Source organism: Aristolochia californica, unplaced genomic scaffold, assembly GCF_029961685.1.
Source record: "Aristolochia californica isolate CCGP_79_NKW_82.1479 unplaced genomic scaffold, dmAriCali1.0.hap1 SCAF_8, whole genome shotgun sequence".
Taxonomy (NCBI): domain Eukaryota; kingdom Viridiplantae; phylum Streptophyta; class Magnoliopsida; order Piperales; family Aristolochiaceae; genus Aristolochia; species Aristolochia californica.
The window spans coordinates 17,033,073-17,049,363 of record NW_027182279.1 but is presented as its reverse complement, the minus strand read 5'-3'; the positions used below and the strand labels follow the sequence as shown (position 1 = coordinate 17,049,363).

Here is a 16,291-nt window from a genome sequence, read left to right as displayed (position 1 = left end):
GTATCTCCTGCTAATGAGATGCAGATATTCAAACAGAAATCCAAACAAAAAACTATGCTTCTTAAAAGGATGCGTATTTTCTGTTAATGAGATGTCCAAACAGCAATACCAGCGGGAAATTTGGAACACCCCTTAAATAGAAATTCCAAACCAAAATTCTTGTTGTAACGCCCCTTAAACAGCAGCAATGACATAGACAAGAGATTGTGATATGGAATCCGAATAGGTCGCTAATTGCTTCACCAATGTCTCCTTACAATTTTGCCATGTTGTTCTATAATTCCCCATGGCCGAACTGGAACCTTAACAATGAATCTTGTGTCAGATCTGGGACCATAACAACTGGTATCAGAGTGGGAATATAATGAGCCCGTCTATCTCATGAGAAAAAAGGATTGCCATGCGTGATCATGGGAAGAAAGACGTGCACAGTATAGAGCAATTTACAAAGAATTGCATACAACAAGAGAAGTATTTTCTGTTCGCGTTGCCACCGAAAAATTCATATGACTTGAAATCCCCGAGCAGGATGTACGAGAAGGGAAAGCAACAGAAGTTGTTTCGGATGGAGCTTTTTATTTTTTTCGTTTACCAGCCGAAGGCCCTACGGAAGATTTGGGGGAAACCACAAATTCGGACGGACAGAAAGGCTGTCTCGGAAACCTTCAAAATTTCAGCGCAGGGAGAGAGCCAAAGCCGCACAACGGGGACCACGATTTGGGGCATTCGGCAGGGTTTTCTGCCGAGACGTAGTAGGTGGTGGACGATACTGGTGCGACCCCAAATCCGAATACGGGGACCTCAAAAATCTCCAAAGACCCTAGAAATTCGAAATCGGAGGGGGTATGCGGACACAATCTTGTCAATAAAAGTTGATTTGGGTTCGACCTCCCAATATCCATTATCATGGCCGACAGAAGGTCGATTCTTCACCGTCGACAGGGAAAACTCCCAAACGGCGAAGCCCCAACGGGCTACAATTCGCCACCGGAGAAGCAGAGACTCCGTCGGGTCCGTCGGCGAAATTTTTTCTCAAACTCGGTCTTGGCAGCACAACGGCAAACGAATTTCCACAAAATCTGGGGTAAACTCCTGCGACGAATTTTCCAAAATTTCGTCTTCTCTTTTCTGAAATCCATCTATGTTTTACATAATTATTTCCCAATGGCATCGAAATTGTTCCATGAAAATTTTGGTGTTGCGAAACAGAGGGATTTTCTGTTTAATTTTCGGGATCCCATGTATGTTGTTTGGCCACGAACTTCCAATTCGAAATTTTGGCCCGGTGTGTTTCTGTTCCGAGAAGTAGAGAAATTTTGGGTGTATGAATTTTGACATGTAATTTTTTCTGGGGCTGCCGGGATTCATAGAAATAATTTTATAGAGAATGCTGAAATTTTTTTTTGAGGGGCTTTGTTGTTCTTTGGATGAACACAATATCTGTGCGGCTGTGAGTCTTCAAATTTTTGGATGTGGGGTTCAAGTTGAAGTTGTTTTGGAGGAGACTAGCCGTTATGTAGCTGAGGCCCTTGTCCAAACACTTCGGGTTGATGTAATAGGCAATATGGCTTCCATAGAAAAGGATGTAACTACAAATTTTGAAGAGATAACAAGTCCTGAAAATATGGGGAAGCCTAACGCCATAAACTATAGTGTGTTGGCCACTAATGAGGCATCTATTTCTTCAATAACTAACAAACAGAAAACAGTGGACGGCCCAGAGGCAGCTTCTGATCTTGTGGAGGGAAAAACGGATGAAAGTACATCAGGAGTCCACCCAAACATTGGGATTGAAGTTCCTATTACAATGCAAAGTTTCTATTCAGGCAAGGGAGAATTAGAAACAGATGTTGCTGAAAACAGTTGGTCTCCTATTGAGAAGGAGTTATACATGAAAGGAATTGAGAATTTTGGAAGAAATAGTTGCCTTATAGCTAGGAACTTACTACCTGGCTTGAGGAGCTGCATGGAGTTATTCAGTTGTATGTTTAATGATGCAGAAGATGCTTCCAACAACACTTCCACATTGCCCAGCTTAACGTTGGATGACAAAGAAAAAAATGAACTGGAGTATATGGAACAGTGGGAAAAATCTCCATTCCTTGTGTGGCTCACCAAGAAAGACTATGAGGTAATTTTCTTCACAGCCCCAGTATTTGAATTTGGAGAATTTGGAGGCAATTCAGCAGAAGTGTCCTTCCTTGGCACTGCTTGTGCTTCTGTCCCTGAAGGGAAGACATTAGATCTGAAACCATTCATGTCGGAGGATCCATTTTTGCATAGTTTTGGCGGGGACAAAGATGACCGAGATGAATGTACCCCAACAGTTGAAAGAGAGGAATTCCTGAGGGAGGTGGACAACGTCAAAGATTTTGCTGGAATTTGCTTGGCGGATGAGAATGTTCTTGATGCTGTTTTATCTGAATTTGATTATGTTCATGGACCCTTTAAGAAGGTACATGAAGATGTTCATGAATTTCCAATTGTTGCTTACAAGGGCCAAAATGTTATTGCTGGAAATGGCATGCCGGGGGGTGAGCTTGGAAGATTTCCTGCATGGGAAAGGAAGGATAAAAGTTTGATGGGTTCTTTTGCAAATATTGCTGCCAGAGAAATCAAGAAAGTAAACGAGAATTATTTTGGGGCGTACAGTTCTTTTGGAAGTCACAGAGAGATGATCAGCGAGATGGTGAGGACAGATTCTTATAGGGTAGCTATTCTGAATAATCCTTCTCTCATGAGCCATGCAACAGTTCTTGATGTTGGTTGTGGTACTGGAATACTGATTTTATTTGCTGCTAAAGCAGGGACCATTCTCCCTGATATGGCAAATATGTTTGCTGCTGGAGTTGGGAGAGGTGGACCTAGCGTTCCATTATGGGAAAATGTCTATGGATTTGACATGTCTATCTTTGGGATGGAAGTTCTGGAAGATGCTACCCAGCTTCCTATTGTTGAAGTAGTTGACATTAGTGATATTGTAACAGGCACATCAGTTCTCAAGACCGTTGATCTGGTGACAATGGAGTCTAGTTATGTAGACTTCACCTCTAGCTTTGAGTTGGAGCCGAAGAGGCTATCTCATGTTGCTGCTGTTATTGTAGTGCAGATAAGGGCACCCCAGCAGCAACGACAACCTGAAAAATATAATGCAGTTCCATATTGTGTACAGAGACAGAACCATGAATGGGACATAGCTTCATGCACACCTGACTTGGACAGTGGCCTGCAAATTGCTACTGTGGTGGCACTGCAGCAATGGGGTCAGCAGAAAAAAATAACACCTGGAATATGTAGACCAAAATGGAAATGGCTCACAGGGTGCATCTATAGCTGATGTGATTCAGGGACATGCTGCAGTGATTAATGCTGTCCAGTTCGGTGAACACCAATGGGAAACAACACACCTAATCGGTCCATATTTAGGCAAACGGTATGGCAGTGTTTATGGGCTGAGAGGAAGTTCCACTCCATGGAGTTCTTTACACCTAGCAAAGGCTCTCTTAACCCAGTGGAGTGCTGTGGCAGTCCAGCATACTCTGCTAACAGCCAGCCAAGCCAACAAGGCTGCTGTGACAGTCCAGCATACACTGCTGCTAGTCAGCCCAGCCGAGGTGCTTCAAACGGTATGGCAGTGTTTATGGGCTGAGAGGAAGTTCCACTCCATGGAGTTCTTTACACCTAGCAAAGGCTCTCTTAACCCAGTGGAGTGCTGTGGCAGTCCAGCATACTCTGCTAACAGCCAGCCAAGCCAACAAGGCTGCTGTGACAGTCCAGCATACACTGCTGCTAGTCAGCCCAGCCGAGGTGCTTCTTGTGGATGCAGAGGGCTATTGGCATGCAATCAAGGCACTAACCCAGAGTGTTGGACACGGGCTGTATCATTCCGGTGATGCTGAATCTATTGCTTCTGCTGAACCTGTTATCAGTGATGGTAATGTTTCCAGCCTCTGAGTGTTTCAAGATGTAGCAAATGGAGGGGGTTAGTGCTGCTGATTCTTCTCCATCCTAGGGGGATGGTCTTGATGTTGTTGCTGCCAGGCTGGCAAAGTGTAGGCAGTGCAACCTGGCCAATGGGGGGCCGCCATGAGGGGCTGTTTCACACCAGTCCAGGACTGAGGGAGGGCAGAGATGCTGCTTGGGGAGATGTAGAGACATTCGGCATGCATCCCTACAGTCAAGCGTAAAAAAAAAAAAAAAAGTTGCTAGAGGGAGTGCTCCAGTTTTGGGCGTCCAGAGGGCGGACATAGCGATCGCGGATGTTACTTGGGCCCAGAGGAGACGTCGGCATACAAACCCTTCTTACGAGCTTGAGGACAAGCTCGTTCTTCTAAGGGGGGTGTAATGTTATGCATGCAATAACATTAATATTTAATTGTTTATATTTAATTTACATTATTTTATTTCATTTTAGGCCACATGGGTATTTTTTGGAATATTTTAATTATAGGGGTATTTTTGAAATATTTTATTTATAGGGGTATTTTTGTAATATTTTATCTTAAACCCTAACAGGGGGAATCCTATTTAAGGGGATAAGAGTAATGAGAAAGAGAAGCATTGATTTTAGGTTAAATTTAGGTTAAACAAGCTTGGAGCTCTCCTCAACGAGCTCAAGGGTTTTCAATTGATTTTCATCTTCCTCTCCATGTCTCCCTACAATTCTGCCATGTTGTTCTAAAATTCCCCATGGCCAAACCGAACCTTAACAACGAATCCTTGTGTCAGATCCGGGACCATAACAAATTACATCAAGACCACCACATACCAGACTGCAAAAAAATTACTGCTCCCTCTACCAAGATTACTGCTCCCTCTGCTTTGTTACATAAAGACTACAATAGGTGATGAATAACGAGTACCATGCACACTCTAATGCATACAAGCATTTTGCAATATAATCAGCAGTAGATGAATATGTGAAGACTAACTGCAGTAGAAATATTCTCTTACTCTACTGTTATCCAATGACCGCTGCACAGAGTAACAAAATCAGCCACCAGAATCAGTAAGGATTCTTAGGAACCAATAATAAGAAACAACGACTGCCAAGGATTCGCAAAAACCAACAATCCATATCCACGTCACAGAAACAAACCAGTAAGCACCAGAAACCAGAACCTATCTGCGTCATGTGGACACCCAAAATTACAACGATTCTTTAGCTTCCAGTTCAAGTGGTTACGTCGATTAACAAAGACTCTGAAATATATATGTTACCAAGCAACCAGTAACCAACAACAAACAATGGAAAGGAGTCTAGAGATATCCAATATTAAATCACACAAAGAAAAATGTGAACCTTGCCTCAATAGCAGCTACTTGCGGTAGACCACTAGATTTAGAATCAGAATTCGCCAAGGACAGAAGCAGAGAATTATCAACAACAACAAACTTTGAATAATCATGTAAGGGGAAAACCCCATAGAGTAAATGAGATTGAGAGCTTTTAAAATAAAAAAATAGGAGAAGACGTAGAATCATGCGCCCAAAAAAACTGAGAATTCTAAAAACAACAGCAATAGTCCTAAAAATCATAATTTGATACCATGTTGATTTTTTAGGATTCCATGGATTTAGCTCAAGGAAAAAAGGAGAAACGCATATTGGGAGAAAATAGGAGGAATAAGAGGTTATGGACTTGTCTCCTAACCCTTCCCCTAAAACTCAATTTATATATTAATAATACTACAATATTACAATTATACCCTGGTACTTAAACTAATTACATCAGTGCCATCTTTATGAGACGACTCTTTATTAACATCCTTCCATCTGTGTATGGGTATGTGGGCCTTCTCCTTAGTCTATGGGCCTTGAGCCAATCTTCCATATCTCTTGGATGTGTGGGCCTTCCTTGGTCGTGTGGGCTTGGGCCCATCTTCCAACAGTTGAAAAGGAAAAAAAATTAGACATATAAGCTCCCACTGCATCGGGTCATCTCTGGGCCTATATTTTGGAAAATATTTCATGCCATGCGTGTTAAGTTGTGGAGCTTAATTAAATCTTACCCTCTGACACAATATATTAATTGATGTGTCATTAAGGGTAGTGTGGGAATTTCACACTTGTAATCCAATTGCCCTATTTTCTTTTTATATATGGAGTCGTCGTTGTTAGGGTTTTATCATTTTGATGAGTATCATCATCCTAAGGAGCATTTGGAACTGTAGCCCGATAGGTTAGAGAAAAACACATGTAAGTGTGTGTGGTTTCTCTTTATAAACTATTTCATCTTCATAGTTGATTACTGTAGCAGCGGAAGACAAGACGTAGTTTTTAATTTTCATTGCTTGCTTTTATTTCTTTCGTGTTTATTATTATTGCTCTCGTTAATTTGGAATTAGTGTATCTAATTCCTAACAAGTGGTATCAGAGGTTTGGTTTGTGATTGAAAGCAATGGCTGGCGGAGAAGGATTGACACTTGGAATCAACAAGTTCGATGGTATGGATTTTGCATTCTGGAGGATGCAAATCAAAGATTATTTGTACAGTAAAAAGCTGCACGCACCACTTCTGGCTTTGCAACCAGAAGGTATGAAGGATGATCATTGGAATCTCCTCAATAGACAAATGTTAAGAGTAGTCCCATTAAAATTGTCGAAGAATGTTGCTCTAAACATGGCGTCGGAGAAAACCACAGAGGGGATGATGAAGATTATGTCCGAAATGTATGAGCAGCCTTCCACAAATAATAAGGTACATCTAACGAAAAAAAATCTTCAATTTAAAGATGATAGAAAAAACATCAGTAGCATAACATTTGAATGAGTTTAGCATGATTGTCAATCAATTGACATCCGTTCAAATTAAATTTGATGATGAGGTTCATGCATTAAATCTTTTGGCATCTCTGCCAAATTGTTGGGAACTTATGAGGGTTACGATCAGACCCTATGCAGGTAATGGGAAAATTGATCTTTAATGATATTTCAGATACCATTCTTGCAGGGGAAGCTGTTATGATCCCGGATCTAACACAATGATTCATAGAGAAAGAAAGAATATCAAACCAAATGGAAGCTTGAAAACCCTAGGTTTGTTAAGGAGAAAGCACACCCCCGAGCTCATTTAGGAGAACTCAAAACCCTCTGTTTAATCTAAATTCAGACTTGTCTCTTTTCCATTCCTTACACCCCTAAATAGGGATCACATCGACAAGGTTCAAGAGAAAATTATAGATTGCCCCTCCACAGCATTTAAAGTAAATAAACTTAATGACTAAGTAGTTGACTTAACTTACTGACTAAGTAACTTAACATGTAAGTAACTTAATAACTAAGAAACTGACTCAGCCAAAGTAATTGACTTAGCCATGACATCTCTGCATGATTCGGCCTGCTATTGAGTTCATAATATTACACCCCTCCTGGAGAAAGAGCTTGTCCTGAAGCTTGAAGATCGGGATGCGTGCCAAAATGTTGCCATATCTCCCCAAGTAGCATTTGTGGCATCCGCGTCAACCCACAGGATGACATAAGTGGTGTAAGTGCTGCAATGTAACACCCCGGACATAGATATTGTGGTATTTGAAACCCTCCACTAGTTCCCCCAGTTGGCAGAAAGTTTCCTTTGAAAATTAACAATTTTTTTTTATCCAAGTACTATATTGTGGTAGAAGCACCAATAGTATTCAACATATATTCTCCACCTCGGAGTGCATTTTTGCTCCTTTCCTTTCTTCTTCAGCCTCATTTTCACGTTATTTCCAGCTCTCATATGCATGGTTTTCTGTTTGTAGCTCATGCCTGCAGATCGGGCACGAATTATTCTCATCCAGCCATTGGAAATAAATTCTTGCAAGGCAACTCTGCATCTTGTCATCTATAACCAAGTTCTCCATGCAAAGTGCACATTCTGTCTCTCTCCCTAGCTTCACCCAGATTTCAGGTGTGACTGTGATGACTGGAAGCCTTGCAACCATTTCTTTTGAGGTTGGAGGTGGCTTCTTTGGTCTAGCACCAATTTCCTGTAATGAAGCTTCAATGACAGAATGAATGTCTTGCAAACCACTGATTTCTTGCATAGTTTTTACCAACTCTTCCAACATTGCAGAAGTAGCATCAGGATCAAATTTTTTTTTTCTATTACTCTCCCCATGGGATTGAGAAGACTCAGCAGCACTAACCTGCTCTTGTGTGGTAGCAAGAGTTGTAAGTAAATTCTATGCCACGAGCCATGCAGGTGGCCGGGGCTCAAGTCCAACTGTTAAATGTCCTTCAAATAGAAATATAGAATCTCTGTGCAGAGTATTTGGTGTGGAGTCTGAGGCCCGGGGTCCATTCTCTGCCTCATCTAAATGTTCAAGAGCCCTAGCAATGCATGCTCCCAGGTGCTTCTTTTGTGAAGACTCAGCAACAATGCGTTCTGCATCTTCAAAAGCCTCAAACCTGCATGCCAGAATCCTGTTGGTGTACATCTAGTCTGCAAGATCGTTGCTGCTCGAAAAATTACAGAATAAATGAATTTACGAAGTTACGGAGAAGCATTTTGAGTTTTCTCTCTCCCTTCATCCCGTTGACAAAAAAGGGAAATAAATCACAACAAAATGAAAGTTTTAGAGTTTATGTAAGGAAAAAATTTAAAACAATAACAAATGTTAGTAAAGAAAATTTATTCACACACCACAAATGAAAAAAAAAATTGTTATCCAAGTTTGGGAAATTCCACTAGTTCAACCCTAATAGCTCAAAATTTTATAAGAAAGAGATTTCTTCTACACATGTTTTAAAAATGGATATGCATGCTTGAAAAATGTTAAAGATGCAAATGACCTATGGATCCAAATCTTTTAAAGAGAATAACAAATGCTCATTAAATTCTCAAGTGAACGTGCGGTAGGATATTTACCCGAGTCAAACAAGCCATCGTTTTGGCCATTTACAAAAAGTTGACCTAACAACCATAGATGATTGTAAAGTGAATTATCATGCGTAACGGGCAATATTTTTTTAAGAAATGATTTATGGATTGGGAGTCAACACTCATTTAAAAATCCCCCGCCTCCCCCCATTTCCTTGACGATTGCAAAACCTTGTATATAAAAACTAAAAAGAGTTTTAAATCCCTAAAAATTACAGACACACTTTGGAATTATCTCTCTCTACATATCTGCAATGTGCAATTGCATTGTTTATGTATACTTTTTTCTTAAATCAAAACTTTGAGTTTTCCCTCTCCCTTCTTCCCGTAAAATAAAAAGGTAAATAGATCACAACAAAATGAAAATTTTAGAGTTTATGTATGGAAAAAATTTAAAACAATAACAAATGTTTGTAAAGAAAATTTATTCACACACCACAAATGAACAAAAAGTTTATTATCCAAGTTTGGGAAATTCCACTAGTTCAACCTTAATAGCTTGTAATTTTATAAGAAAGAGATTTCTTCTACACATGTTTTTAAAATGTATATTCATGCTTCAAAAATGTTAAAGATGCAAAGGACCTATGGATCCAAACCATTTAAAGAGAATAACAAACACTCATGAAATTCTCAAGTGAACGTGGGGTGGTATATTTACCCGAGTCAAAAAAGCCATTATTTTGCCCTTTTACAAAAACTTGACCTAACACTCATAGATGATTGGAAAGTGATTTATCGTGCATAACGGGCTATATTATTGTAACAAATGACTTATGGATTTCGAGTAAACACTCAATTAAAAATCCCCCGCCTCTCCCTTTTCCCTGATGAATGCAAAACCTAATTTATAACAACTAAAAAGATTTTACAATCCCTCAATATTACAGACACTTTTTGGAATTATCTCTGTCTACATTTGTGCATTGTGCATTTCCATTTAAGATGTATACTTTTTTTCTTAAATCAAAACTTTGAGTTTTTGCTCTGCCTTTTTCCCGTAAACAAAAAAGACAAATAGATCACTCCAAAATGAAAATTTTAGAGTTTATGTATGCAAAAAATTTTAAACAATAACAAATTTAAGTAAAGAAACTTTATTCACATACCACAAATGAACACAAAAGTTTTGTTGTCCAAGATTGGGAAATTCCACTAGTTCAACTCTAATAGATTGGAATTATATAACAAAGATATTTCTTCTACACAAGTTTTAAAAATGGATATGCATCCTTGAAACATGCTCAAGATGCAAATGACCTACGGATCCAAACCTTTTAAAGAATAAAAAACTACCATTAAATTCTAAAGTGAATGTGTGATGGGTTATTGACCAAAGTCATACATCCCATTTTGCCCATTTACAAAAAGATGACCTAACAATCATAGATGATTGTAATATGATTTATCATGCATAACGGGCTATATTTTATTAAGAAATGACTTACTAATTGGGAGTCAACAGTCAGTTAAAAATCCCCTACCTCCCCCTTTTCCCCGACGATTGCAAAACCTAATATATAAAAACTAAAAAGAGTTTAAAATCCCTAAAAACCACAGACACTCTTTAGAATTATCTCTCTCTACATTTGTGTATTGTGCATTTCCATATTAGATGTATACTTTTTTCTTAAATTAGAACTTTGAGTTTTCGCTCTCCCTTCATCCCGTAAACACAAGGCAAATAGATCACAATAAAATAAAAAATTTAGAGTTGAAGTATGGAAAAAATTTAAAACAATAACAAATGTTAGTAAAGAAAATGTAATCACACACCACAAATGAACAAAAAATTTTGTTATCCAAGTTTGGAAAATTCCACTAGTTTAGCATGGAATTTTATAAGAAAGAGACTACTTCTACACATGTTTTAAAAATGGATATGCATGCATGAAAAATGTTAAAAATGCAAATGACCTATGGATTCAAACCTTTTAAAAAGAATAAAAACGTTCCTTAAATTCTCCAGTGAACGTGCAACTAATATTTACCCGAGTCAAACAAGCCATTATTTTGCCCATTTACAAAAAGAAGACATAACAATCATAGATGATTATAAAGTGATTTATCACGCATAACGGGCTATATTTTTGTAAGAAATGAGTTATGGATTGGGAGTCAACACACTGTTAAAAATCCCTCGCCTCCCCCTTTTCGCCGACGATTGCAAAACCTAGTATATAAAAACTAAAAAGAGTTTACAATCCCTAAAAATTACAGACACTCTTTGGAATTATCTTTCTCTACATTTGTGCAATGTGAATTTCCATTTTAGATGTATCATTTTTTCTTAAATAAAAACTTTGAATTTTCGCTCTCCCTTCTTCCCGTTAAAGAAATGGCAAATAAATCACAACAAAATTAAAAACTTAGAGTTAATGTGTGGAAAAAAAATTTTAAAAAAAATGTAAGTAAAAAAAATTTATTCACACACCAAAAATGAACACAAAAGTTTTGTTATCCAAGTTTGGGAAATTCCACTAGTTCAACCTTAATAGCTTGGAATTTTATAAGAACGAAGTTTCTTCTACACATGTTTTAAAAATGGATATGCATGCTTGAAACTTGTAAAAGATGCAAATGACCTATGGATCCAAACCTTTTAAAAGAGAATAAAAAACTCACATTAAATTCTCAAGTGAATCTGTGGTGGGATATGTTTTCGAGTCAAACAAGCCATTATTTTGCTATTTACAAAAAGTTGCCCTAACAATCATAAGTGATTCTAAAGTGATTTATCATGCGTAATGGACTATTTTTTTTAAGAAATGACTTATGGATTGGGAGTCAACACTCAGTTTAAAATCCCCCACCTCCCCTTTTTCCCCCGACGATTGCAAAACCTAATATATAAAAACTAAAAATAGTATACAATCCCTAAAAATTACAGACACTCTTTGGAATTATCTCTCTCTACATTTGCGCATTGTGCATTTCCATTTTAGATGTATATTTTTTTCTTAAATAAAAAATTTGAGTTTTCGCTCTCTCTTCATCCCGTAAAAAAAAGGGAAATATATCACAACAAAATAAAAATTTAAGAGTTTATTTATGGAAAAAACTTAAAAACAATAACAAATGTTAGTAAAGAAAATTTATTCACACACCACAAATGAACAAAAAAGTTTTATTATCCAAGTTTGGGAAATTCCACTAGTTCAACCCTAATAGCTTGAAATTTTATATGAAAGAGATTTCTTCTACACATGTTTTAAAAATGGATATGCATGCATGAAAAATGTTAAAGATGTAAATGACTAATGGATCCAAACCATTTAAAGAGAATAACAAACGCTCAATAAATTCTCAAGTGAATGTGCGGTGAGATATTTACTCGAGTCAAACAAGCCATTTATTTGCCCATTTACAAAAAGTTGACCTAACAATCATAGATGATTTTAAAGTGATTTATCATGCATAACGGGATATATTTTTGTAAGAAATGACTTATGGATTGGGAGTTAACATTCTGTTAAAAATCCCCCGCCTCCCCCTTTTCCCTGGCGACTGCAAAACCTAATATATAAAAACTAAAAAGAGCTTACAATCCTAAAAATTACAGAAAATCTTTGGAATTATCTCTTTCTACATTTGTGCATTGTGCATTGTGTATTTTATTTTTAGATGTATACTTTTTTCTTAAATCAAAACTTTCAGTTTTCGCTCTCCCTTCTTCCCGTAAACAAAAAAGGCAAATAGGTCACAAACAATTGAAAACTTGAGAGTTTATGTATGAAATTTTTTTTAAACAATAATAAATGTAAGTAAAGAAATTTTTTTCACACACCAAAAATGAACATAAAAGTTTTTTTATCCAGGTTTGGGAAATTCCACTAGTTCAACCATAGTAGCTTGAAATTTTACAAGGAAGAGATTTCTTCTACACATGTTTTAAAAATGGATATGCATGCTTGAAACATGTTAAAGATGCAAATGACCTACGGATTCAAACCTTTTAAAAGAGAAACACAAATGCTCATTAAATTCTCAAGTGAACGTGCGGTGGGATATTTACCCAAGACACACAAGCCATTATTTTGCCCATTTTAAAAAAACTGACCTAACAATCATAGTTGATTTCAAACTTATTTATCATGCGTAACAAGCTATATTTTTGTAAAAAATGACTAATGGATTGGGAATCAATAGTCAGATAAAAATCCCCGGCTTCCCCAATTTCCCAGACGATTGCAAAACCTAATATATAAAACCTAAAAAGAGTTTACAATCCCTAAATATTATAAACACTCTTGGGAATTATCTCTCTCTACGTTTGTGCATTGTGCATTTTTATTTTATATGTATACTTTTTTCTTAAATCAAAACTTTGAGTTTTCGCTCTCCCTTCATCCCATAAAAAAAAAGGAAAAAAGATCACAACAAAATTAAAATTTTAGTGTTTATGTATGGAAAAAATTTAAAACAATAACAAATGAAAGTAAAAAAAATTTATTCACACACCACAAATGAACACAAAAGTTTTCTTATCCAAGTTTGGAAAATTCGACTAGTTCAACCCTTATAGCTTGGTATTTTATAAGAAAGAGATTTCTGCTAAAAATGTTTTAAAATGGATATGCATGCTTGAAACATGTTAAAGATGGAAATGACCAATGGATCCAAACCTTTTAACCAGAATAACAAACGCTCATCAAATTCTCAAGTGAACGTGCGGTGGGATATTTACCCGAATCAAACAAGCCATTATTTTGCCCATTTACAAAAAAGTTGACCTAACAATCATAGATGATTGTAAAGTGATTTACCATGTGTAATAGACTATATTTTTTTAATAAATGACTTATGGATTATGACTCAACGCTCAGTTAAAAATCCCCTGCCTCCCCCTTTTCCCTGACGATTGCAAAACCTAATATATAAAAACAAAAAAGAGTTATTTACAATCCCTAAAAATTATAGACACTCTTTGGAATTATCTCTCTCTACATTTGTGCAATGTGAATTTCAATTATAGATGTATAGTTTTTTTCTTAAATCAAAATTTGGAGTTTTCACTCTCCCTTCATTCCGTAGACAAAAAAAGCAAATAAATCACAACAAAATGAAAATTTTAGAGTATTTATGGAAAACATTTAAAACAATAAAAAATTTAACTAAAGAAAATTTATTCACACACCACAAATGAACACAAAAGTTTTGCTAGCAAAGTCTGGGAAATGACACTAGATGAACCCTAATAGCTTTGAATTTTATAACAAAGAGATTTCTTCTACACATGTTTTAAAAATGCATATGCATTCTTGAAACATGTTAAAGATGCAAATGACCTATGGATCCAAACCTTTCGTAGAGAATAACAAACGCTCATTAAATTCTCAAGTGAACATGCGGTCGTATATTTACTCGAGTCAAACAAGCCATTATTTTGCCCATTGACAAAAAGCTGACCTAACAATCATAGATGATTTTCAAGTGATTTATCATGCGCAACATTTTTGTAAGATATGACTTATGGATTGGGACTTAGCACTCAGTTAAAAATCTCCCGCCTCCCCCTATTCCCCGACGATTGAGAAACCTAATATATAAAAAGCTAAAAGAGTTTACAATCCCTAAAAATTACAGACATTCTTTGGAATTATTTCTCTCTATATTTGTGCATTGTGCATTTCCATTTTAGATATATAAATTTTTCTTAAATCAAAAGTTTGCGTTTTCGCTCTACCTTCATCCCATAAAAAAAAAGGAAAATAGCTCACAACAGAAATAAAATTGTAGAGTTTATGTATAGAAAAATTTTAAAACAATAACTAATGAAAGTAAAGAAAATTTATTAACACACAAAAAATGAACACAAAAGTTTTGTAATTCAAGTTTGGGAAATTCCACTAGTGCAACCCTAATCACTTGAAATTTTATAAGAAAGAAATTTCTTCTACACATGTTTTAAAAATGGATATGCATGCTTCAAACATGTAAAAGATGCAAATGACCTATGGATCCAAACCATTTAAATAGAATAACAAACGCTCAATAAATTCTCAAGTGAACGTGCAGTGGGATATTTACCCGAGTTAAAGAAGCCATTATTTTGCCCATTTACAATAAGCTGACCTAACAGTCGTAGATGATTGTAAAGTGATTTATCATGCATAACATGCTATATTTTTGTAAGAAATGACTTATGGATTGGGAGTTAGCACTCAGTTAAAAATCCCCAGCCTCCCCCTTTTCCCCGACGATTGTAAAACCTAATGTATAAAAACTTAAAAAAGTGTTGACAACCCTTAAAAATTACAGAAATTATTTAGAATTATCTCTCTCTACATTTGTGCATTGTGCATTTCCATTTTAGACGTATACTTTTTTCTTAAATCAAAACTTTGAGTTTTCACTCTCCCTTCATCCGGTAAAAAAAAAGGAAAATAGATCACAAAAAATAAAATTTTTAGAGTTTATATATGGAAAAAATTTAAAACAATAACAAATGTAAGTAAATAAAATTTATTAACACACCACAAATGAACACAAAAGTGTTTTTATCCAAGTTTGGGAAATTCCTCTAGTTCAACTCTAATAGATTGGAATTATATAAGAAAGAGATTTCTTCTACACATGTTTTAAAATTGGATATGTATGCTTGAAACATGTTAAAGATGCAAATGACCTATGGATGCAAACCTTTTAAAGAGAATAACAAACTCTCATTAAATTCAAAGTGAACGTGTGATGGGATATTTACCCAAGTCAAACAACCCATTATTTTGCCCATTTACAAACGCTGACCTTACAATTATAGATGATTGTAAAGTGATTTATCATGCATAACGGACTTTATTTTTGTAACAAATGACTTATGGATTGGGAGTCAGCACTCAGTTAAAAATCCCCCACCTCCCCCTTTTCCCCGACGATTGCAAACCCTAATATATAAAAACTAAAAAAAGTTTACAATTTCTAAAAATTACAGTCACTCTTTAGAATTATCTCTCTCTACATTTTTGCATTGTGCATTTCTATTTTAGATGTATATTTTTTCTTAAATTAAAACTTTGAGTTTTCGCTCTCCTTTGATCCCGTAGACAAAAAAGGCAAATAGATCACAACAAAATGAAAATTTTAGAGTTTATGTTTTGAAGAAATTTAAAAAAATAAAAAATTTTAGTAAAGAAAATTTATTCACACACCAGGAATGAAAAAAAAAAATTTATCCTAGTTTAGGAAATTTCATTAGTTCAACCCTAATAGCTCAGAATTTTATAAGAACGAGATTTCTTCTACACATGTTTTAAAAATGGAAATGCATGCTTGAAAAATTTTTAAAATGCAAATGACCTATGATCCAAATATTTTAAATAGAATAACAAACGCTCATTAAATTCACAAGTGAACATAAGGTGGTATATTTACCCGAGTAAAAAACGCCATTATTTTGCCCTTTTACAAAATGTTGACCTAACACTCATA

General features: G+C 36.0%; 1 protein-coding gene across 1 annotated transcript in view; it reads right to left on the bottom strand.

Moving 5' to 3' along the window:
- Positions 1–7,703: 7,703 nt before the first annotated feature.
- The window catches only part of LOC137938325 (E3 ubiquitin-protein ligase AIP2-like), a 41,659-nt gene continuing 33,071 nt past the window's right edge, over positions 7,704–16,291 (bottom strand). Inside the window, exons 2-3 of the mRNA XM_068783303.1 lie at positions 8,172–8,391; positions 7,704–8,129 (exon numbers count right to left, since the gene is read on the bottom strand). Of these exons, the coding sequence (XP_068639404.1) occupies positions 7,704–8,129; positions 8,172–8,391 (646 nt within the window). The remainder of the gene's footprint in view (positions 8,130–8,171; positions 8,392–16,291) is intronic.